Source organism: Somniosus microcephalus, chromosome 12 (genome assembly GCF_052327205.1).
Source record: "Somniosus microcephalus isolate GS21.2 chromosome 12, FLI_Smic_1.0, whole genome shotgun sequence".
NCBI classification, from domain to species: Eukaryota; Metazoa; Chordata; class Chondrichthyes; order Squaliformes; family Somniosidae; genus Somniosus; species Somniosus microcephalus.
Genome location: NC_140998.1, coordinates 144446502 through 144468950, shown reverse-complemented (window position 1 = coordinate 144468950; position 22449 = coordinate 144446502). Strand labels below are relative to the sequence as shown.

General features: G+C 47.5%; 1 protein-coding gene across 1 annotated transcript in view; it reads left to right on the top strand.

Moving 5' to 3' along the window:
• The first annotated feature begins 497 nt into the window (after positions 1 to 497).
• Positions 498 to 22449, top strand: part of LOC147109577 (pleckstrin homology domain-containing family G member 3-like) — a 60955-nt gene continuing 39003 nt past the window's right edge. The window contains exons 1-8 of the mRNA XM_086002324.1: positions 498 to 553; positions 666 to 734; positions 4327 to 4477; positions 7755 to 7886; positions 8714 to 8896; positions 10485 to 10577; positions 19293 to 19379; positions 20749 to 20782. Of these exons, the coding sequence (XP_085858450.1) occupies positions 498 to 553; positions 666 to 734; positions 4327 to 4477; positions 7755 to 7886; positions 8714 to 8896; positions 10485 to 10577; positions 19293 to 19379; positions 20749 to 20782 (805 nt within the window). The remainder of the gene's footprint in view (positions 554 to 665; positions 735 to 4326; positions 4478 to 7754; positions 7887 to 8713; positions 8897 to 10484; positions 10578 to 19292; positions 19380 to 20748; positions 20783 to 22449) is intronic.

The window sequence follows — 22449 nt, the reverse complement described above, 5'->3', positions numbered from 1 at the left end:
CCTAAGGAGGAGGTTTCCCCTCACCGATGCCGAGCTTATCAGCTGACCCTTGATGCCCACTGGAACGTCAGAGTGACTATGGAATAGAAACAGAAAATGCTGGAAATACTCAGCAGGTCAGGTAGCATCTGTGTATAGAGGAATAGAGTTAACCTTTCAGGTCGATGACCTGAGTTATATTCTGTGTTTTTGCCTCTCACAAGAGATTACATGGCTGCCGGGGGGGTGGGGGGAAGAAATGTTTACCCATGATGGTGCAGCCATCGTGTAGTGGGGCAGGCTTAATGGAGCAGCTGGTCTTTTCCTGCCTGTCAATTTTATACGTTCCTATGTTTCAAATTACTCATGCACTGTATCCTAAAATGCTATTTTCTGAATGAAATCTATCTAATGGCCCTCAATTAGTCTGAGGTGCTCCTGGGCGAAGGCCGGGACTCCAGAACCTGGGCACGTGCTGCATGTTTGAATGTCGGGTAAGAGCAGGGCTGGGCTCGGCTATGATGCCCCCTCCCATGGTTGAGCAGCCTGCTGCGTTCATTGTCTATTACAGAGAGTGAGCCGGCCCCCACCTTGATTGTAACCTAACACGAGTCAGGGGAGTAGGGATGTCGGGAGGGGGTCACCTGTTGAGATTCTGTACAGTTCACACTCCAGGCAAATCACAGACCCTTCTGTTCCCTCTTGCAGAGTCAGGATTTCGATATCTACACCCAGTACTGTACCAACTACCCCAAGTAAGTAGATCATCTTCTGTTCAAATTATCTTGTTAGCTTACAGATTTAGCACTGCACATAATAAAGTTAGCACGAGGGGGGCCATTCTTCAATAATTGATCAGTGGCTCTCCTATTCTGTACACAAAGGCAGACACAGTCACCAGTAATGGTGTCCAGAATGGCTCATTGCACAGACACAGCCTATTCTGCCAACAAGCTGGTGTTGATAAGTCGCCTTTGAGTGTCAGCCATGGCTCAGTGGTAGCACTCTTGCCTCTGAGTCAGAAGGTCGTGGGTTCAAGTCCCATTCCAGATACAAAGATGGGAGTGAAAGCAGTGAGTGAGGAGGACATAAAAAACCTGCAAAAGGACATAGACAGGCTAAGTGAGTGGGCAGACATTTGGCAGATGGAATATAATGTTGGAAAGTGTGAGGTTATGCACTTTGGCAGAAAAAAATCCAAGAGCAAGTTATTATCTAAATGGAAAGAAACTGCAAAGTGCTACAGTACAAAAGGATCTGGGGGTCCTGGTGCATGAAACACAAAAAGTTAGTATGCAGGTACAGCAGGTGATCAGGAAGGCCAATGGAATCTTGGCTTTTATTGCAAGGGGGATGGAGTATAAAAACAGGGAAGTCTTGCTTCAGTTATACAGGGTACTGGTGAGGCCACACCTGGAATACTGCGTACAGTTTTGGTTTCCATATTTAAGAAAAGATATACTTGCTCTCGAGGCAGTTCAGAGAAGGTTCACTCGGTTGATTCCGGAGATGAGGGGGGTTGACTTATGAGGAAAGGTTGAGTAGGTTGGGCCTCTACTCATTGGAGTTCAGAAGAATGAGAGGCGATCTTAGCAAAACATATAAGATTGTGAGGGGGCTTGATCGGGTGGGATGCGGGGAGGATGTTTCCACTGATGGGTGAGACTAGAACTAGGGGGCATAATCTTAAAATAAGGGGCTGCCATTTCAAAACTGAGATGAGGAGAAACTTCTTCACTCAGAGGGTAGTAAATCTATGGAATTTGCTACCTCGGAGAGCTGTGGAAGCTGCGACATTAAATAAATTTAAAACGGAGATGGACAGTTTCCTAGCTGATAAGGGAATTAGGGATTACGGGGAGATGGCAGGGAAGTGGACGTGAGTCTAGGTTCGGATCAGCCATGATCCTATTGAATGGTGGAGCAGGCCCGAGGGGCCATATGGCCTACTCCTGCTCCTACTTCTTATGTTCTTATGTTGAGCACATAATCTAGATTAGCACACCAGTGCAGTAATGAGGGAGTGCTATACTGCCAGAGGTGCTGTCTTTCAGATGAGTTGTTAAACTAAGGCCACGTCTGCCCCCTATGAGTATGAAGGTATAAAAAGAACTACGTTTAATGACTTAACCGTCTCTGCTCCAAGATGAATAATCTCAGATTTTCTAGTCTTTCCACATAACTGAAGTTCCTCATCCCTGGTATTATTCTAGTAAATCTTCCCTGCACCTTTTCCAAGGCCTTGACATCCTTCATAAAGTGTGGTACCCAGAATTGGACAAAATATTCCAGCTGAAGCTTAACCGATGATTTATAAAGGTTTCGGATAACTTCCTTGCTTTTGTACTCTATGGGGTAGATTTTCCTGGAGCCGTCAGGCGGGGTTTCAGGCATGTGGGGGGGGGGGGGGGGGGGGAAATCCTGAAATCGGGGGTCCTGACACCATCCCGCCCAAAACCTGCCTCCACGTAAGTTTCACAGGAGGCGGGTACCCGCCCTGCACTGGGACCCGCCGACCCGAGGCGGGAAGGGATTAGTGCCAATTAACTGCCTGTTAACAGGTAGTTAACGGGCAGTTTTTAGCCTAATCCCTATTTTGAGGGGTGTCGTGTGGGATTCCCGACGGCTCCAAACCACGCCAGGTTAGAGCAGGCGGGCCGTCGAGTTGAAGGACTTGGAGGGGTCGCGATGTCGGTGTTCAGGTGAGTGATGGGTGCATGAGTGCAAAGGTAAGTGTGTTTGGTGTGTCTAAAGTGTGTAAAGAAGTTTAAATTACCTGTACTTACCTTAACAGCCTTTCTTCCTCTAGGTTTCGGGAGTCCATCACTCAGCCGGCACTGAAAGCAAAATGGCTGCGAACTGTCAAAAGTGACAGCCTTCAGCTTTCATTGCTGGTGACAGTCCTAACTGAGTCTGTGTAGAAGGACTCAGGTTGGAAGTCAGACTGTCAGTGTTTGACAGCTTCAAACAGCTGTGAAACACTGATATTTCATCTGTCAAGAACTCTTGACAGATGAAATTTCAGTCTGTGATGTCACCTGTTGCCGGGTGGCCCTTGGCCTGCTGAGCCCTCTGGGCGGGCTCAACAAGGTCAATCGAGGGAAAATCACGCGGATTGGCCGGACGTCGATGTAGGCGGGAGTAAAACCCGAAAGTTGTAGCCCCGCCTCCTTCCCGGCAGCTTCAAGAAAATCTACCCCTATGCCTCTAATTATAAAGCCAAAGATCTTGTGTGCTTTTTCAACAGCTTTATCAACTTGTCCTGTGGCCTTCCACCCTCCATAAACTTGAGCTCATCCAAAACTCTGCTGCTCGTATCCTAACTCGCACCAACTCCCATTCACCCATTAATCCTGTGCTTGCTGACCTACATTGGCTCCCGGTCGGGCAGTGCCTCGATTTTAAAATTCTCATCCTTCTGTTCAAATCCCCCCATGACCTCGCCCCTCCCTATCTCGGTAACCTCCTCCAGCTCTACAACATCGTGTCACCATTGGCGGCCGTGCCTTCAGCTGCCTCAGCCTAAGCTCTGGAATTCCCTCCCTAAATCTCTCCACCTCTCTCTCCTCCTCAAACATGCTCCTTAAAATATACCTCTTCCTGTCCTAATATCTCCTTGTGTGGTTGTGTCAAATTTTGTTTGATAATTCTCCTGTGAAGTGCCTTAGGACATATTACGATGTTAAAGGCGCTAAATAAATGCAAGTTGTTGCTGTATGTGAACCCCCATGTCTCTCTGTTCCTGCACCCTCTTAAAAATTGTACCATTTGGTTTATATTACTAGAATGGCACCAGGGATGAGGGACTTCAGTTTTGTTGAGAGACTAGAGAAGCTGGGATTTTTCTCCTTAGAGCAGAGAAGGTTAAGGGGAGATTTAATGGAGGTGTTCAAAATTATGAGGAGTAAATAAGGAGAAACTGTTCCCACCGGCAGGAGGGTCAATAACCAGAGGACACAGCTTGGCAAAGAACCGGAGGCGAGATGAGGAGAATTTTTTTACGCAACGAGTTGTTGTGATCTGGAATGCACTGCCTGAAAGTGGAGGTGGAAGCAGATTCAATAGTAACTTTCTAAATGGAATTGGATATATACCTGAGAATTTGCCAGGCTTTGGAGAAAGCAGAGAGTGGGACTATTTGGATAGCTCTTTCAAAGAGCTGGCACAGGCACGGTGGGCCAAATGGCCCCCTTCTGTGCTGTATGATGCTATGATTTACACTGCACTCCATTAAATTCCATCTGCCCATATCACCAGTCTGTCTGTGTCCTCCTGAAGTCTCCTCGCTGTTCACTCCTGGCTCCTCAGTTGAAACGTCTCTTCCTCTTCTCCTTTTATCTCCCGCAGCTCTGTGGCGGCGCTGACCGAATGCATGAGGAACAAGTACCTGGCCAAATTCTTCAGGGAGCGTCAGTCGACTCTGAAGCGCTACCTCCCACTTGGCTCCTACCTGCTGAAACCAGTTCAAAGGATCCTCAAGTACCATCTCCTGCTGCAGGTAAGAGGGTCGTGCCCAGACGAGCACAAGACCACGGGTCAAACCCGATTATTCAGTTATATCGGGATGTGCCCAGGACAGCAACCCTGGCACTCCGTGTACGCCCTCATGATGACATCGCTAGCTATCGTTCTCTTTGTCTCTGTATTTGTGTAAATATTTTAATTTGATATTGGGATAAAACAATATTGTTAAATTTATTCCCTTTCCCCACGGTGTCACCGTGGCTCAGAGGTAGCACTCTCGCCTCTGAGTCAGAAGTTCGTGGGTTCAAGCCCCACTTCAGAGCACATAATCCAGGCTGACACTCCCAGTGCAGTACTGAAGGAATGCTGCACTGTTGGAGGTGCCGTCTGTCGTTGTGATGTTAAATTGAGGCCCTTCTGCTCTCTCCCATGGCACTTTTTTCGAAGAAGAGCAGGGGAGTTCTCCCCCGTGTCCTGGTCAATATTTATCTCTCCACTAATATGACTAAAACAGTTGTAGTTTGTGGGAGCTTGCTGTGCGCAAATTGGCTGCCGCATTTCCTACATTACAACAGTGACGACATTTCAAAAAGTATTTAATTGGCTGTAAAGCGCTTTGGGACATCCTGAGGTCAAAAAAGGTGCTATCTAAATGTATTTTCTTTCTCCTGAAATCACAGGGTTCCTTACTAGAGAGTCACAGATATCTCCTCACAAGTGGCTATTCTTTGTGATAGGAATATTTGACCAGGTGGGGCCCACAGTAGATCCCACTCTCCTCCTTGCCCCAATTTCCATACAGGTAGATGTTCCATCAGGAGCCACCGGATAGCAATCAGGAACAGGATCACTTCAAGACTCTTTTTTTTCTCTCTCCACCTCCCCCCCTCCCCCAACCCCTTTCGCTCAGGGTTTGGTTAATCCAGAGAACGTGAGTTCAAATCCCACTGCGGCAATTTGAATTCAGTTTTTTTTTTAAAAACAATCTGGAAATAAAAAGCTGGTCTCAGTAAAAGTGACCATGACGCTTGTCGTAAAAACTCAACGGGGTCACAAATGCCCTTTAGAGAAGGAAACCCGCCGTCCTCCTTATCCGGTCTGGCCTATATGTGACTCCAGTCCCACACCAACTGGCCTCTGAAGTGGGCCTAGCAGTTATATCTTGTGGAATTCTCTACCACAGAAGGCAGTTGAGGCCAACTTATTAAATATATTCAAGAAGGAGTTGGATATATTTCTTAAGGCTAAAGGGATCAAGGGCTATGAGGAGAAAGCAGGGACAGGGTACTGAATTTGGATGATCTCATTAAATGGCGGAACAGGCTCGAGGGGCTAAATGGCCTACTCCTGCTCCTACCTTCTATGTTTCTATGTATCGAAACCTGCAGCGATTCAAGAAGGCCCACTACCACCTTCTCAGGGAAACTAGGGATAACAACAACAATAAATGCTGGCTTTGCGTGGGTGCTTACATCTTGAGATTGAATAGCAAATGGAATACATTTGATACAGTCCTACACTGTGTTGTCCCACTAATCAACTAAGCAGGGGGGGAGAGTCCAGAACAAGGGGGTATAACCTTAAAATTCGAGCTAGGCCGTTCAGCGGTGATGTCAGGAAGCACTTTTTTTTAAAATTAGTTTTATGGGATCTGTGCACCGCTGGCAAGGCAAGCATTTATTGCCCATCCCTAATTGCCCTTGAGAATGTGGTGGTGAGCTGTCGCCTTGAACCGCTGCAGTCTGTGTGGTGAAGGTACTCCCACAGTGCTGTTAGGTAGGGAGTTCCAGGATTTTGATCCAGAGACGATGAAGGATCGGCGATATACTTCTAAGTCAGGCTGGTGTGTGACTTGGAGGGGAACTTGGAGGTGATGGTGTTCCCATGCGCCTGCTGCCCTTGTCCTTCTAGGTGGAAGAGGTCGCGGGTTTGGGAGGTGCTGCCGAAGAAGCCTTGGCAAGTTGCTGCCGTGCATCTTGTAGATGGTACACACTGCAGCCACGGTACGCCGGTGGTGGAGGGAGTGAATGTTTAAGGTGGTGGATGGGGTGCCAATCAAGCGGGCTGCTTTGTCCTGGATGGTGTCGAGCTTCTTGAGTGTTGTTGGAGCTGCACTCATCCAGGCAAGTGGAGAGAATTCCATCACACTCCTTACTTGTGCCTTGTAGATGGTAGAAAGGCTTTGGGGAGTCAGGAGGTGAGACACTTGCCGCAGAATACCCAGCCTCTGGCCTGCTCTTGTTGCCACAGTATTTATGTGGCTGGTCTAGTTAGGTTTCTGGGTAATGGTGACCCCCAGGATGTTGATAGTGGGGGATTCGGCGATGGTAATGCCATTGAATGTCAAGGGGAGGTGGTTAGACTCTCTTTTGTTGGAGATAGTCATTGCCTGGCATTTGTGTGGCGCGAATGTTACCTGCCACTTATCAGCCCAAGCCTGAACGTCGTCCAGGTCTTGTTACATGCGGGCATGGACTGCTTCATTATCTGAGGAATTGTGAATGGCACTGAACACTGTGCAGTCATCAGCGAACATCCCCATTTCTGACCTTATGTTAGAGGGAAGGTCATTGATGAAGTGGCTGAAGATGGTTGGGCCTAGGACACTGCCCTGAGGAACTCCTGCAGCGATGTCCTGGGGCTGTGATGATTGACCTTCAATACCACAACCATCTTCCTTTGTGCTAGGTATGACTCCAGCCAGTGGAGCGTTTTCCCCCTGATTCCCATTGACTTCAGTTTTACTAAGGCTTCTTGATGCCAGACTCGGTCAAATGCTGCCTTGATGTCAAGGGCAGTCACTCTCACCTCCTCTCTGGAATTCAGCTCCTTTGTCCATGTTTGGACCAAGGCTGTAATGAGGTCGAAGCCGAGTATCCTGGCAAAACCCAAACTGGGCATCAGTGAGCAGGTTATTGGTGAGTAAGTGCCACTTGATAGCACTGTCGATGACACCTTCCATCACTTTGCTGATGATTGAGAGTAGACTGATGGGGCGGTAATCGGCCGGGTTGGATTTGTCCTGCTTTTTGTGGACAGGACATACCTGGGCAGTTTTCCACATTCCACATTTTCACATGGTAGTGGAAATCTGAAACTCCCTCTCCCAAAAGGCTGTGGGGGACAATTGGAGCTTTGAAGATTGAGATCTAGAGATTTTTGTTGGGTAAGGATGACGTGGGATATGGAAGCAAAGGCAGGAAAATGGAGTAAAAATACAGATCGGCTGTGATCTCATTGAATGGTGGAGCCGGCTCAAGGAGCTGAGTGGCCTCCTCCTTTTCCTATATTCCTATCTGATCTCCTTGCAGGAAATAGCGAAGCACTTTGATGCCAGCCAGGAGGGCTATGAGGTAATTGAAGAAGCTATAGACACCATGACGGGTGTGGCCTGGTACATCAATGACATGAAGAGGAAACATGAGCATGCTATCCGGTTACAGGTAACTAAACATCTCTGCATACGGGCCTCCCTGCACAGAATCCCAAGCGTTCCGGGCATCCCTCACACTATCACTCAGTAACCCCTCCCCCAGCACCCTGTGTTACTGACTATCTCTACTGATGTTAATCCAGCTCCCTCACACTATCACTCAGTAACCCTCCCCCAGCACCCTGTGTTACTGACTATCTCTGCTGATGTTAATCCAGCTCCCTCACACTGTCACTCAGTAACCCCTCCCCCAGCACCCTGTGTTACTGACTGTATCTCTACTGATGTTAATCCAGCTCCCTCACACTGTCACTCAGTAAACCCTCCCCAGCACCCTGTGTTACTGACTGTATCTCTACTGATGTTAATCCAGCTCCCTCACACTGTCACTCAGTAACCCCTCCCCCAGCACCCTGTGTTACTGACTGTATCTCTACTGATGTTAATCCAGCTCCCTCACACTGTCACTCAGGATATGGGAGAGGCTGGGGGGTGTGGGGATAGGAGGAGGAGGAGCGGGTGTGAGGATAGGAGGAGGAGCAGCGGGGGGGTGTGAGGGAGTGTTGAGGGTATGGGGATGAGGGAGGCATGTGGTGGTTAAGGAGGGGGTATGGAGGAGGGGTGGGAGGATGGGGAGGTGGAGGGATAGGGAGGGTGTATGGGAAGAGGAGGGCGTGTGGGAGGGATGGGGTGTGGGGGAGGGGTAGACGGTGTGGGGGAGGGGTAGACGGTATGGGGGAGGGGATGCTCACCTCAGGCAGGCCTTGCAATTGGAGATGTTCTGTTTGTGTGACGGATGTTTGAGGAGATCCTGACCTTTGAGTTTGACCTTCCCAGGAGGTACAGAGCTTGCTGATAAACTGGAATGGGCCGGACCTGACGACGTACGGAGAGCTGGTCCTGGAAGGAACGTTCCGGATTCACCGGGCCAAAAATGAACGCACTTTATTCCTGTTTGACAAGGTTCTTCTGCTGGCCAAGAAAAGAGGGGAGCACTTCATCTACAAGACCCACATCATGGTACCTGACGCGAGACAACCCCTTTACAAATCAATACATGGAGTTAAATTCACCTTGAGATACATATATAGAGTAATTGAAACCCTGGGAGTGAGTTAGGCTGGAATCTAATCGAGGGGTTCAGATGGTTTATATATAGAATAATGGATACCCTGGGAATGAGTTACAGGCTGGAATCCAATCGAGGGGTTCAGGTGGTTTATATCTAGAATAATGGATACTCGGGAGTGAGTTACGGGCTGGAATCTAATCGAGGAGTTCAGATGGTTTTATATAGAATAATGGATACCCTGGGAGTGAGTTACGGGCTGGAATCTAATCGAGGGGTTCAGGTGGTTTATATCTAGAATAATGGATACCTGGGAGTGAGTTACAGGCTGGAATCTAATCGAGGAGTTCAGATGGTTTATATATAGAATAACGGATACCTGGGAGTGAGTTACAGGCTGGAATCTAATCAAGGGGTTCTGATGGTTTATATATAGAATAATGGATACCTGGGAGTGCGTTACAGGCTGGAATCTAATCGAGGAGTTCAGATGGTTTATATATATATATATATATATATATATATATATATATATATATAGAGTAATCGAAACCCTGGGAGTGAGTTACAGACTGGAATCTAATCGAGGGGTTCAGGTGGTTTATATCTAAAATAATGGATACCCTGGGAGTGAGTTACAGGCTAGAATCTAATCGAGGGGTTCAGATGGTTTATATATAGAGTAATCGAAACCCTGGGAGTGAGTTACAGACTGGAATCTAATCGAGGGGTTCAGGTGGTTTATATCTAGAATAATGGATACTCGGGAGTGAGTTACAGGCTGGAATCTAATCGAGGAGTTCAGATGGTTTTTTATATATATATAGAATAATGGATACCCTGGGAGTGAGTTACGGGCTGGAATCTAATCGAAGGGGTTCAGATGGTTTATATATAGAATAACGGATACCTGGGAGTGAGTTACAGGCTGGAATCTAATCGAGGGGTTCTGATGGTTTATATATAGAATAGTGGATACCCGGGAGTGCGTTACAGGCTGGAATCTAATCGAGGAGGTCAGATGGTTTATATATAGAATAATGGATACCCAGGAGTGAGTTACAGGCTGGAATCTAATCGAGGAGATCAGATGGTTTATATATAGAATAATGGATACCCAGGAGTGCGTTACAGGCTGGAATCTAATTACATGGTTGATATGTGGAATGATGGATACTCAGGAACTCTGTGCTAAGAATCACTTGCTATTGTTGCTGTGCGGTGCCGCCCAGGGATCTCAGTATTATACCCTGTGCTAGCTCATGGGAGGTGCCATGACCTATCTGAAGGGAGGAGCATCAAGGCTAAGTGTTGCTGGCAACAAAGGTACGTGACTGCAATGGGTGTCACTGATTGCCATTTTGCTCAGGGAGTGGGAATAATCATGCGGAATCCTTTCCCCTTGTAGCTACCAATTGTTCAACAGAACATGGCCTGGACTGGTGCAGGAGTTCAGTAAGGCCAGCTTATGTTATGAAGGAAATTGATTGTCCAGTTTGGATTGTAATGGATTTGTCTCTCTCTCTCTCTCACTAACAGTGCTCCGCACTGATGCTTATCGAGAGCACAAGAGACTCTCTCTGCTTCGGACTGTCCCATTACAAGAACCCAAAGCAGCAGCACACTGTCCAGGTATGAGAATAGCATTGCTTTAAAGAACCATGGTACCACACAGAGCCTCTTTCCCCCCGCACCCTCTCCAGTTAACACACTGGTGTGATTGTACCTGAAATTGCTGTTATTTACATCTCCTTACCCTCCTCACCCCCTCCCCCAGTCATTTCCTGCTGATAGATGGTGGAGGGTAGTCTTTGCCACTTTGTGCCAGTTAACTGGGTGCCAAGTCTGGTCTGTTTTTTTCCTCTTTCCCATAATGTTTCCACATTATTGGCATCAATAGCCTTTTAAAAAAAAAAAAAAAAAAAAAGTTCACTATTTGCTTTGGGCTGGCCTCCCTTTTCCCTTCTTCCAAAGAGGATAGGGATGGTAGTGCAGTGCCAGGCCAGACACTCAACCAGACCAGGCAGTGCCTGGGGCTAAAAGGGTTAAATTATGAGAATAGTGGGGTATAACCTTAAATTTAGAGCTCGGCCATTCAAGGACGATGTCAGGAAGCACTTCTTCACACAAAGGGTAGTGGAAATCTGGAACTCTTCCCCCCCAAAAGGCTGTGGATGCTAGGGGACAATTGGTGCTTTCAAGATTGAGATTGATAGATTTTTGTTGTTGCCAACCAACATTGCTAAAACAAATTACCTAGTCACCATCTCATTGGTGCTTGTGGGGCCTTGCTGTGCGCAAATTGGCTACTGCATTCCCTACATTACAACAGTGACTACACTTCGAAAGGCGGTGTATAAATGCAAGGTCTTTCTTTCGAGTCCAACAAGCTCATCCCTGTTTGAGGGCTGCATCTGCTCAGCGATGCAACCCCCAGTCAAATAGCTCCAAGGCTCCGACCTCCTTTGGGTTGAGTTACCAGAGGTGCTTAAGGAACTGTTACCCCAGTAATGGGTCAACGACTTCACTAAAACAAGGGGAGTGTGAGGGAGGGAAGACATTAATTCTGTGTCAGGCCCTACCGTTATTTACAGCTTGCTTTTGATCATGGCCTCGGCATTCACTTCTCATGATATCATCTTGAAGAGCTATTTTCGCAGCAAGAAATAAAACATCATTCAAGGTCTTGACGTTTACAAACCATCACCTTGGAGGGGGTGCAGCGCAGATTCACCAAAATTATACCGGGGCTTAAAGGGTTAAATTGACTGAGATCAATAGATGTTTGTTGGGTAAGGGTATCGAGGGCTATGGAGCTAAGGCGGGTGAATAGAGTTGAGGTACTGGTGGAGCAGCTCGAGGGGCTGAATGGCCTCCTCCTGTTCCGATGTGCCAATCTGACCAGGGAGTGCCAACCTAACCCATGCGAGGATCAACTGTGAAGGTAGCTTAGCCTCCTACCCCGAGCCTCTGCTGTATAGGTGCTGGGGTCTGCGTGATTTTCCCCACCCCCCAGCCTCTGTGGCCTTGCCACAAGAGTGGGTGAGATTGTGAACTCCTGGATGAGGAAGCACGCTCTCAGGTTCTCATCATACTGCCCTCGTGAGCCACCTTCCCTTCACCCGCGCCTTGGTGTTCCATGTGTCTCTGGGCCCCCAGTCATGGCCTACTTTGCCTAAGATGTTGCCTGAGCTGGGATCCAGAGCCAATTACCCCTTCCTCTGGCTCTTCAAGAGGAACAGGAGAATGCTGTCAAGAGGCAAGGCAAGGCTGTCCCAGCAGCGAACGCACTGGTTTCAGTGGAGCTGTTGGTCCTTTCAACCCCTTCTTTCCCTCCTCTTGGCCTGCAGTTGGCAACTGCCCATAGTGACCTGACTGAAATCCGGAGCTTGCTTTGGGGGACTCGCAGACCCCTCGGCATAGCAAGGCATCACTTTATGCACAGTTGGATTGTGAGCCTGAACAAATAGTAACACTGCACAGAATTAGTCCCACATGCTGTCAATCAGTAGTGCAATAAAATAAATAAATAATTTGCATTTATGCAGTGCCTTTCAGGACCTCCCAAAACGTTTTACAGCCAATTAAGTTCTTTATTGAAGTGTAGTCACTATTGTAATGTAGGGAAACACGGTAGCCAATTTGCACACAGCAAGCTCCCACAAAGAGCAATGAAGTAACTCATAGAATCATAGAAACTTACAGCACAGAAGGAGACCATTCAGCCCGTCATGCTTGTGCTGGCTCTTTGAAAGAGCAGTCGTGCTTGGTCCTACACCCCCGCTTTTTGTCCGTAACCCTGTAAGTTCCTCATCCTCAAGTTCCTGTCCAACTCCCTTTTAAAATGATTTATGGAATCAGCTTCCACCATCTTTTCAGGTAAAGCATTCCAGATCCCAACAACTCTGGAAAAAAATTGCTCCTCATCTCCCCTCTAGATCTTTTGCCAATGATTTTAAATCTATGACCTCTGGTTATTGACCCACTTGCCAGAGGGAATAATTTTTCTCTATCTCCTCTATCTATTCTATCAAAACCCCTCATCGTCTTAAAAACCTCGGTTAGGTCACTAGTGTATGTGCTTTAAGTCAGAACTACTTTTTACAGCTCCTGTATACTGTAGTACCGGCAGTGACCACACCGGTATATAAGCTGTGCACATGCCTCTGTACCCCAGTCTAGAGATTATCCTCCTCCAGTAAAGACCTGTTATTTGTTTATGTACAGCATCCGTGTAATTATTTATCCACTGAACCACGGATCTAACAGTGGCGATGAGTATTGATGCGAATCTACCTGCAACATAAAAAAAAAAAAATAGTCGAGTCCAGGAACACGGGCGTCGACCGCGAGCAACCGCCCAGCAGTCAGGCAGAGATCCAACTTCGCTGGGGAGGCTGTGGAGAGCCGGGCTTGGTTCCCCAGCCACAACGAGCAGTAAGAGACCGACGACAGGTCCAGAGCAGACCCTTCCCGAGCAGCGGCGGCTGGAGCCGACCGACGGCAGAGAGAGAGAGCCGGGCAGCGTCGACGGGGTAAGAAAGAGGGTGAAGAGAGCAGGGCGCAGCCGGGGGTGGATCACCGAGCGGCGTCGAGCAAAAATACTGCAAACCGGAGAGAGAGAGGGTAAGAAACAGCCGGGTTCTAGACTGAGCGGCGTCGACAAATATCAAGAGAAGAACACGCAGAACACAGCCAGGGATCACGGGCTGATCAGGGTCCGCGGGGCGAAGCAAGGGGAGACGCCATTGAGCCGCGGAGAAGCAGGGAGAGCGCGGGAGGCGCCATTGAGCCGCAGAGAAGCAGGGAGAACGCGGGAGGCGCCATTGAGCCGCGGAGAAGAAGGAAGAGCGCGGGAGACGCCATTTTGCGAAGCCGCAGCGGAGAAGACGGGCGAGCGCGGGAAGGAAGGAAAGCGCGGGAGACGCCATTTTGTGCCAGCGGAGAAGAAGGGGAAGCGCGGGAGGCGCCATTGATGATAGTTAACGCACAACCAAGGATGCCGAAGAGTGGCAGCATCTCTACGTTCGACAATGAAGTCGAAGATTGGGCGACATATGTGGAACGTATTGAGGTGTACTGCAGGGCGAATGAAGTGCCAGATGCTAATAAAGCACTGGTTCTGTTAAATTCCATGGGTGCAAAAACTTATGGGTTACTGCGAAATCTAATAACCCCAGAGGGGCCGGTAAACAAGAATTTTGAAAGCATAGTAGAAATCCTACAGGACCACTTAAACCCCACACTGCTGCTGATAGCAGAACGATTTAAGTTCCATAAAAGGAACCAACACAAAGGCGAAAGCAATGCTGAGTACCTAACGGAACTGCGCAAGCTATCGAAATACTGCCAGTTTGGAGCGGGACTAGCAGACACGTTAATGGACAAGTTTGTGTGTGGGCTACAAAGTGAAGGAACCCAGAAACGGCTTCTATCAGAAAAGGACCTTACGCTGGACAAAGCTTTCAGTATGGCAGTATCACACGAAGCAGCTGCAAGGGGCACTGCAGAGATACAACGGAGACCGCAAGAATATGGCACCAACGAAATGACCTATGGAACAGGGAAGTGCTATCGCTGCGGCAGAACAACACATGACCAGAAAGATTGTTGGTTCAAGGACCAAGTGTGCAGACAGTGTGGGAAAGCAGGACACATAGCAAGAGTCTGCAGGTCTGGGAAGAAAACCAACAGTAAGAAATCGCCACAGGAGAAGTACAAAAAGGTACACCAGGTGATGGACAGTGGTTCAGACGAACAGAAAAGTGACATAGACTCCGGAAGCAAGGAGCTGGGTTGTCTGAAACTACATAATGTAACCGAAATGGAGGATCACCAGACTATCTGGGTTACACTCAAGATAGATGGAGTCCGAGTGGAAATGGAATTGGACACAGGGTCAGTTCTAACAGTCATAAATCAAAGAGACTACAAGCGGCTATTTTCACACATACCCTTGAAAGTTACAGAGATTGTCTTGAAGACGTATACGGGGCAAAAAGTCTACCCCAAAGGAAAAATAAGGGTGAAAGTGACATATAAAGGTCAGGAAATACCTAAAATGGATATATATGTATTGCCAAATGGAGGACCGCCACTGCTAGGACGTGAATGGATCCGGAAGATACATTTAGATTGGCATTCCATACAGGCACTGAAGGTGGAGGCCAAAAAGGATGACTACGTCACACCTGGACGACTGTCAAAAATGCTAACTGGCGCAAAAGAAGTGTTCCAGGAGGGACTAGGAACACTAAAAGGAATAACAGCAACAATTAAAATAGAGGATAATGCAAGCCCAAAGTTTCTGAAGGCCAGACCAGTGCCTTATGCGATCAGACCAGCGGTTGAAGCAGAGCTGGAAGGGTTGGGACGTTCAGGAGTACTGTCCAAAGTGGACTGGAGCGAGTGGGCTACACCCATCGTTCCTGTGATGAAGAGGTCGTTGAGTAATACGCCTGGGAAACCAAAGAAGGTCCGCATCTGTGGGGATTTTAAGGTGACAGTGAACCCAGTCCTTCACACGGTGCAATATCCGCTTCCACGAATTGAGGATATTTTCGCCTCGCTATCTGGTGGTAAACGCTTCACCAAATTTGATCTAGCCCAGGTGTACTTGCAAATGGAGGTAGAAGAAGCTTCGAAACATTACCTTACGATCAACACCCATAAAGGTCTCTATCAATACAACCGGCTGGTGTTTGGAGTAGCCTCGGCTCCGGCTATTTGGCAAAGGGTGATGGATCAGGTCCTGCAAGGGATTCCAGGGACCCAGTGTTATTTGGACGACATCTTGGTAATGGGCGAAAATGACGGTGATCACCTCGCTAACTTGGAGAAGGTGCTCGCCAGATTAAAGGAATATGGGCTACGAGCTAATCGCCACAAGTGCGAGTTTTTCCAGAAACAGATCTCGTATTGCGGCCATGTCCTCGATGAAGAGGGGTTACATAAGTCCCCTGACAAGATAGAGGCAGTAGTCAAGGCTCCAGCACCGGAAAATGTGTCACAACTGAGGTCCTTCCTCGGGCTGGTAAACTATTACCACAAGTTCTTACCAAATTTGTCTACGGTATTACACCCGCTGAACACCCTACTGCAAACAGGGGTACCATGGAAGTGGGATGACGAACGTAGACGAGCTTTCCAGAAGTGTAAAGAATTGATCACATCAAAAGAGGTGTTGGCCCATTTCAACCCAGCACTACCAATTCGTTTGGCATGTGATGCATCACCCTATGGTATTGGAGCAGTGCTGTCGCACAAATTCCCAGACGGGTTGGAGAGGCCAGTAGCGTTTGCGTCTCGGTCACTAACCTCAGCCGAGCGCAACTACGCCCAGATTGACGGGGAGGCCCTCAGCCTAGTATGGGGAGTGAAAAAAATTCAACCACTATCTGCATGGACAGAAGTTCACCTTGCTGACTGACCACCAACCACTTGTCTCCATCTTTAATCCTAAGAAGGGCATGCCAGTAATGACTGCACAGCGGTTACAAAGATGGTCCCTGTTTCTAGGGGCGAATCAATATGAAATAGAATATAAAGGCACGAGACAGCATGGGAATGCTGATGGGCTATCGCGCCTGCCACTGCCTACTGTGGAGGAAGCACCAGCAGTGGACCCTATCGAGATATTTTATTCGTCAATAATTGCACGATTGCCAGCAACAAACGCGGATATAGAGAAGGAGACCCGCAATGATCCGACGCTGTCACGGGTATATGAATTGACGGTGAGGGGATGGCCAACACATGGCGACTCACTGTTGCCAGCATTCTCATCCAGAAGAGAACAGCTGTCAGTATGCCAGGGGACAGTGATGTGTGGATCCAGAGTGGTGATTCCACCCAAGTTAAGGGAGAGAGTGCTAAATGAGCTACATGAAGGTCATCTGGGGGAGTGAAAATGAAAAGCCTAGCTAGGGCTTATGTGTGGTGGCCGGGAATCGATCAACAAATCGAAGACCTAACTAAGAGCTGCTTAGGATGCCAGAAGGTCCAAAATGCACCAGCACATGCCCCTCTACACCCATGGGAGTGGCCCTCCTCTCCATGGCAACGGGTGCACATTGATTTCGCTGGTCCCTTCATGGACTCAATGTTCTTAATAGCAGTGGATGCTCATTCAAAGTGGCCTGAGGTGATAAAGATGTCTTCAACCACTACAGAGAAAACGATTGCAGTCCTACGGACCATATTTGCCAGAAACGGGTTGCCAGAGCGGATCTGCTCTGATAATGGACCACAGTTTGTGTCCGACGAGTTCCAAAAATTCATGAAAAGGAATGGGGTAAGGCATTACACATCCGCCCCGTATCATCCAGCCACCAATGGATTGGCTGAGAGGTTCGTACAAACCTTTTAAGAAGGCGATAAAGGCCATGTGCGACGAGGAAATTCCACTACAGCATAAGATGGACAATTTCTTATTAGCCTACCGAAACGCGACACATGCAGTTACCAACCAGACCCCGGCCATGATGTTCTTTAACCGAAGGTTGAGATCTCGTCTGGACTTGCTCAGACCAAATGTGCGAAGAAATGTTGAGGACAAACAATTCCAGCACATCAACGAGAAGCCAACAAGGAGCTTCAATGTAGGGCAACCAGTCTTGGCCCGGGTCTATCGAACAGAGAAGTGGCAACCCGGAACGATATGTACAAGGCAGGGGCCATTAATGTACACAGTGGATGTCGGGGAGAACATTGTGAGACGCCACGTTGATCAGATCTTAGCATCACAGGAATGCGTCAACCCCATGTCTCGAGTACCTGGGGATGAACCCGACATACCGGTAGTATCTACTTCAGACCCAGTAGCAGTGGAACCCGATGAACTACCCGATGAAAGGGGGTCAGAATCGCCTCTGCACCAAGAACAAGAACCTCCGGAAAGGTGCTATCCCGAAAGGGTCAGGAAGCCGCCCCAAAGACTGAATCTATAAATGGACTTTTGTTATTGAATGTACATGTAAAAATGTAATTGTTATTTGAATATTAAGGGGGTATTATTAATCTAAAAAGGGAGGAATTGTAGTATATGTGCTTTAAGTCAGAACTACTTTTTACAGCTCCTGTATACTGTTACCGGCAGTGACCACACCGGTATATAAGCTGTGCGCATGCCTCTGTACCCCAGTCTAGAGATTACCCTCCTCCAGTAAAGACCTGTTATTTGTTTATGTACAGCATCCGTGTAATTATTTATCCACTGAACCACGGATCTAACAGTCACCTCTTAACCTTTTCTGTTCCGAGGGGAACAGTCATAACTTTTCCAACCTCTCCTCATAATTGAAGTCCCTAATCCCTCATAACATGCTGGCAAAGCTCCTCTGTACCCTTTCTGAGGCCGTTACATTTTTCCTGAAGTGTGGTGCCCAGAATTGTCCACAATACTCCAGCTGAGGCCTAACCAGTGATTTATAAAGTTCTAGCATGATCTCTGCTTTTATATTCTATTTTGCCTCTATTTATAAACCCAAGTAACCCCTATGCTTTGTTAACCACCTTATCAACTTGCCCTGCCACCTTTAAGGATTTGTGTATATGGACACCAAGGTCTCTCTGCTCATCTACAATTTTTACAATTGTGCAATTTATTGTACACTGTCTTTCCATATTAGTCCTCCCAAAGGGCATTTCACACTTCTCCGCATTGAACTCCATCTGCCATGCTTCTGCCCATTTCACCATCCTGTCTCTGTCATCCTGAACTCTACAACTATCCTCATCACTACTACGTTGCCAAGTTTTTTATCATCTGCAAACTTTATAATGATGCTCCCTACTCCCAAGTCCAGGTCGTTGATAAAATTGAAAAGAGTAATGGATCCAAAACTGACCCTTGGGGGACACCACTGCAAACCACCTCCAGATAATGTGTTTTTTAGTGATGTTGGTTGAGGGATAGATATTGGCCAGGACACCGGGGGAGAGCTCCCCTGCTCTTCTTCGAAATAGTGCCATGGGATCTTTTATGTCCACCTGAGAGGGCAGATGGGGCCTCGGTTTAACGTCTTATCTGAAAGACGGCACCTCAGACAGTGCAGCACTCCCTCAGCACTGCACTGGGAGTGTCAGCCTGGATTTTGTGTTCAAGTCTCTGGAGTGGGACTTGAACCCATGACCTTCTGTCTCTGAGGCTTTACAATGGATTGTCAGTTGATTATACCTTGTCCTACTAAATTTATTTAAACAATGGGCTTATTGTTGCTTTGTAAGGAAACATTTCATGAAAGCCAATGTAGTGCCCTGTCCTGGAGTGTTCTGTCAGCATTCCTCAGGCCACTGCCTCAATGTCTCTACACCTCTGCAACTCTGTGACATTCTGGTCTTTCACAGGCAAAGACAGTGGAAGAGAAGCGTCTCTGGACTCATCACATAAAGAGGCTGATTCTAGAGAATCATCACGCCATCATTCCACAGAAGGTGAGCTGCTACTTGAATCATAGCAGACTGCATAGCGCAGTACTTAATACCAGCTCCATCACAGTCATTACAGCGCAGTACTTAATACTAGGTCAATCACAGTCATTACAGGGCAGTACTTAATACCAGGTCCATCATGGTCATTACAGGGCAGTGCTTAATACTAGGTCCAGCACAGTCATTACAGGGCAGTGCTTAATGTCAGGTCCATTACAGGGCAGTGCTTAATACTAGGTCCATCATGGTCATTACAGGGCAGTACTTAATACTCAGTCCATCACAGTCATTACAGGGCAGTGCTTAATGTCAGGTCCATCACAGTCATTACAGGGCAGTGCTTAATGTCAGGGCTATCATGGTCAGTACAGGCCAGTACATAATGCCAAGGCCATCATGGTCATTACAGGGCAGTACTTAATACCAGGTCCATCACAGACATTACAGGGCAGTGCTTAATACTAGGTCCAGCACAGTCATTACAGGGCAGTGCTTAATACCAGGTCCATCACAGTCATTACAGGCCAGTACTTAATGCCAAGGCCATCATGGTCATTACAGGGCATTATTTAATACCAGGGCTATCATGGTCATTACAGGGCAGTATTTAATACCAGGTCCATCATGGTCATTACAGGGCAGTACTTAATACCAGGGCTATCATGGTCATTACAGGGCAGTATTTAATACCAGGTCCATCATGATCATTACAGGGCAGTACTTAATGCCAGGTCCATTATGGTAGAACCGTCTTTGGATGTTTGTCCCGAGAGTTAAATAATTTTATTTGTATCAGACTGTCTTTAGATGGAGTGGGTCATCTCATTCCTCTTCACCGCTATGATATGGCTCCAAATTAAGTTAAGACTGCTGGGGTGAAATACTCACTTCTGAAGGGAATCAGATGGCACAGTGGGATAGCATGTTTTCCTTTCTCCTCTGGATCTGCATTCCAACCACACCCAGACGTCTTCAGGATGTAAGTATTCTCTCAGATGGAAGCTGGATGCTGCTGTGGATAACCAACCTGCCTTTTCACTTATGGGTCATTGGTTCCAATCCCACTCCAGCCCAACCTGCCCTAATCCAATTGGCTCCAACCCAACCCAACCCAACCCAATCTAGACTGTTGGGGTGAAGGGCTTCCCTCAGTTGGGGTCTTGCCCTCAACAAGGTTCTGGCCACATGACCTGAATTCTGTGTTGCCATTTACCTGTGCTTACGTAATATAGTGCTTGGTATAATAAGCAGTTGCCCATGATGCCAGTTACCTATCCTTGGTCTGCGTTTGAATATATTTTTCTCCCTTACCTGTGTGTACATATTCTCCCCTTGGTCTGAAGTATCTTGACATTTTGTTGTTTCCTTTCAGGCCAAGGAAGCCATCTTGGAAATGGATTCCTACTGTAAGTAATATATTCTCAAACTAACAAATTACCTTAATGCTTTAAAAATTTCAATTGGAAATCTAGATTTTCTTTGAACTACAACAACAACAACAACTTGTATTTATATAGCTCGTTTAACATAGTAAAATGTCCCAAGGCCCTGCACAGGAATATTTTAAGACAAAAAATTTGACACCGATCCACATAAAGATAAATTAAGGCAGGTGACCAAAAGCTTGGTCAAAGAGGTAGGTTTTAAAGAGCATCTTAAAGGAGGACAGAGAGGTAGCGAGGCGGACAGGTTTAGACAGGGAATTCCAGAGCTTAGGGCCTAGACAACAGAAGGCACGGCCACCAAAGGTTGAGCGATTATAATCAGGGATGCTCAAGAGGGCAGAATTAGAGGAGTGCAGATATCTCGGGTGGGGGGGGGTGCGGGGTGGTTGTGGGACTGAAGGAGATTACAGAGATAGGAAGGGACGAGGCCATGGAGGGATTTGAAAACAAGGATGAGAATTTTGAAATTGAGGCGCTGCTTAACCGGGAGCCAATGTAGGTCAGCGAGCACAGGGGTGATGGGTGAATGGGACTTGGTGCGAGTTAGGACACGGGCAGCTGAGTTTTGGATGACCTTAAGTTTACATAGGGTGGAATGTGGGAGGCCAGCCAGGAGTGCATTGGAATAGTCAAGTCTAGAGGTAACAAAGGCATGGATGAGGGTTTCAGCAGCGGATCAGCTGAGGCAAGGGCAGAGATGGGTGATACTACAGAGGTGGAAGTAGGTGGTCTTTGTTATGCTGCGGATATGTGGTTGGAAGCTCATTTCAGGGTCAAATATGACACCAAAGTTGCGAACAGTGTGGTTCAGCCTCAGACAGATGTTAGGGAGAAGGTTGGAGTCAGCGGCTATGGAACGGAGTTTGTGGCTTCGGTTTTCCCAATATTTAATTGGAGGAAATTGTTGCTCATCCAGAACTGTATGTCGGACAACTATGTTCACCTTATCAAAATAAAAAGCTGGAGAGCGGGGCCTGAACGGTTTTCCTTGGGGCGTGCATTTGAATATATCCCAGTAAAGTGTGGTGATGGCTCTTCTCTCTACTGCATGTCAGGATCCCAATGTGAAATGAGGTTTGGATGCACTCTCAGTAGGTAGAAGTCTCCAGTATAAAATTGCCCAAATTTGGCTCTCCATGGTCCATTACATTCAGAGCAGCCGCAAGGATACCTAGTGTAGGAAACGAGAAGGCCAGCCTAGTGCCGTAGGAGGTGTTGTATTGGGGTTGCGGCTGAGGCTAGTTGTTGGCGTGGAGTAGAAGGCGTTTTTGCTCTATCTGACATGGGGACATGTGGCGGAAAGATTAAAGAGAGCTCCAATGCCCACCATTGCCCATGGATGGGCTGCCTGCATGCAACAAGCTCAGGACAGCTTGCACCAAGAGCTTGGTCCCTCAGTCGACCCAGCTCTTCTTTACATAGAAACATAGAAAATAGGAGCAGGAGTAGGCGATTCAGCCCTTCGAGCCTGCTCCGCCATTCAATATAATCATGGCTGATCCTCTATCTCAATACCATATTCCCGCTCTCTCCCCATACCCCTTGACACCTTTTGCGTCTAGAAATCTATCTATCTCCTCAAATATATTCAGTGACTTGGCCTCCACAACCTTCTGTGGTAGAGAATT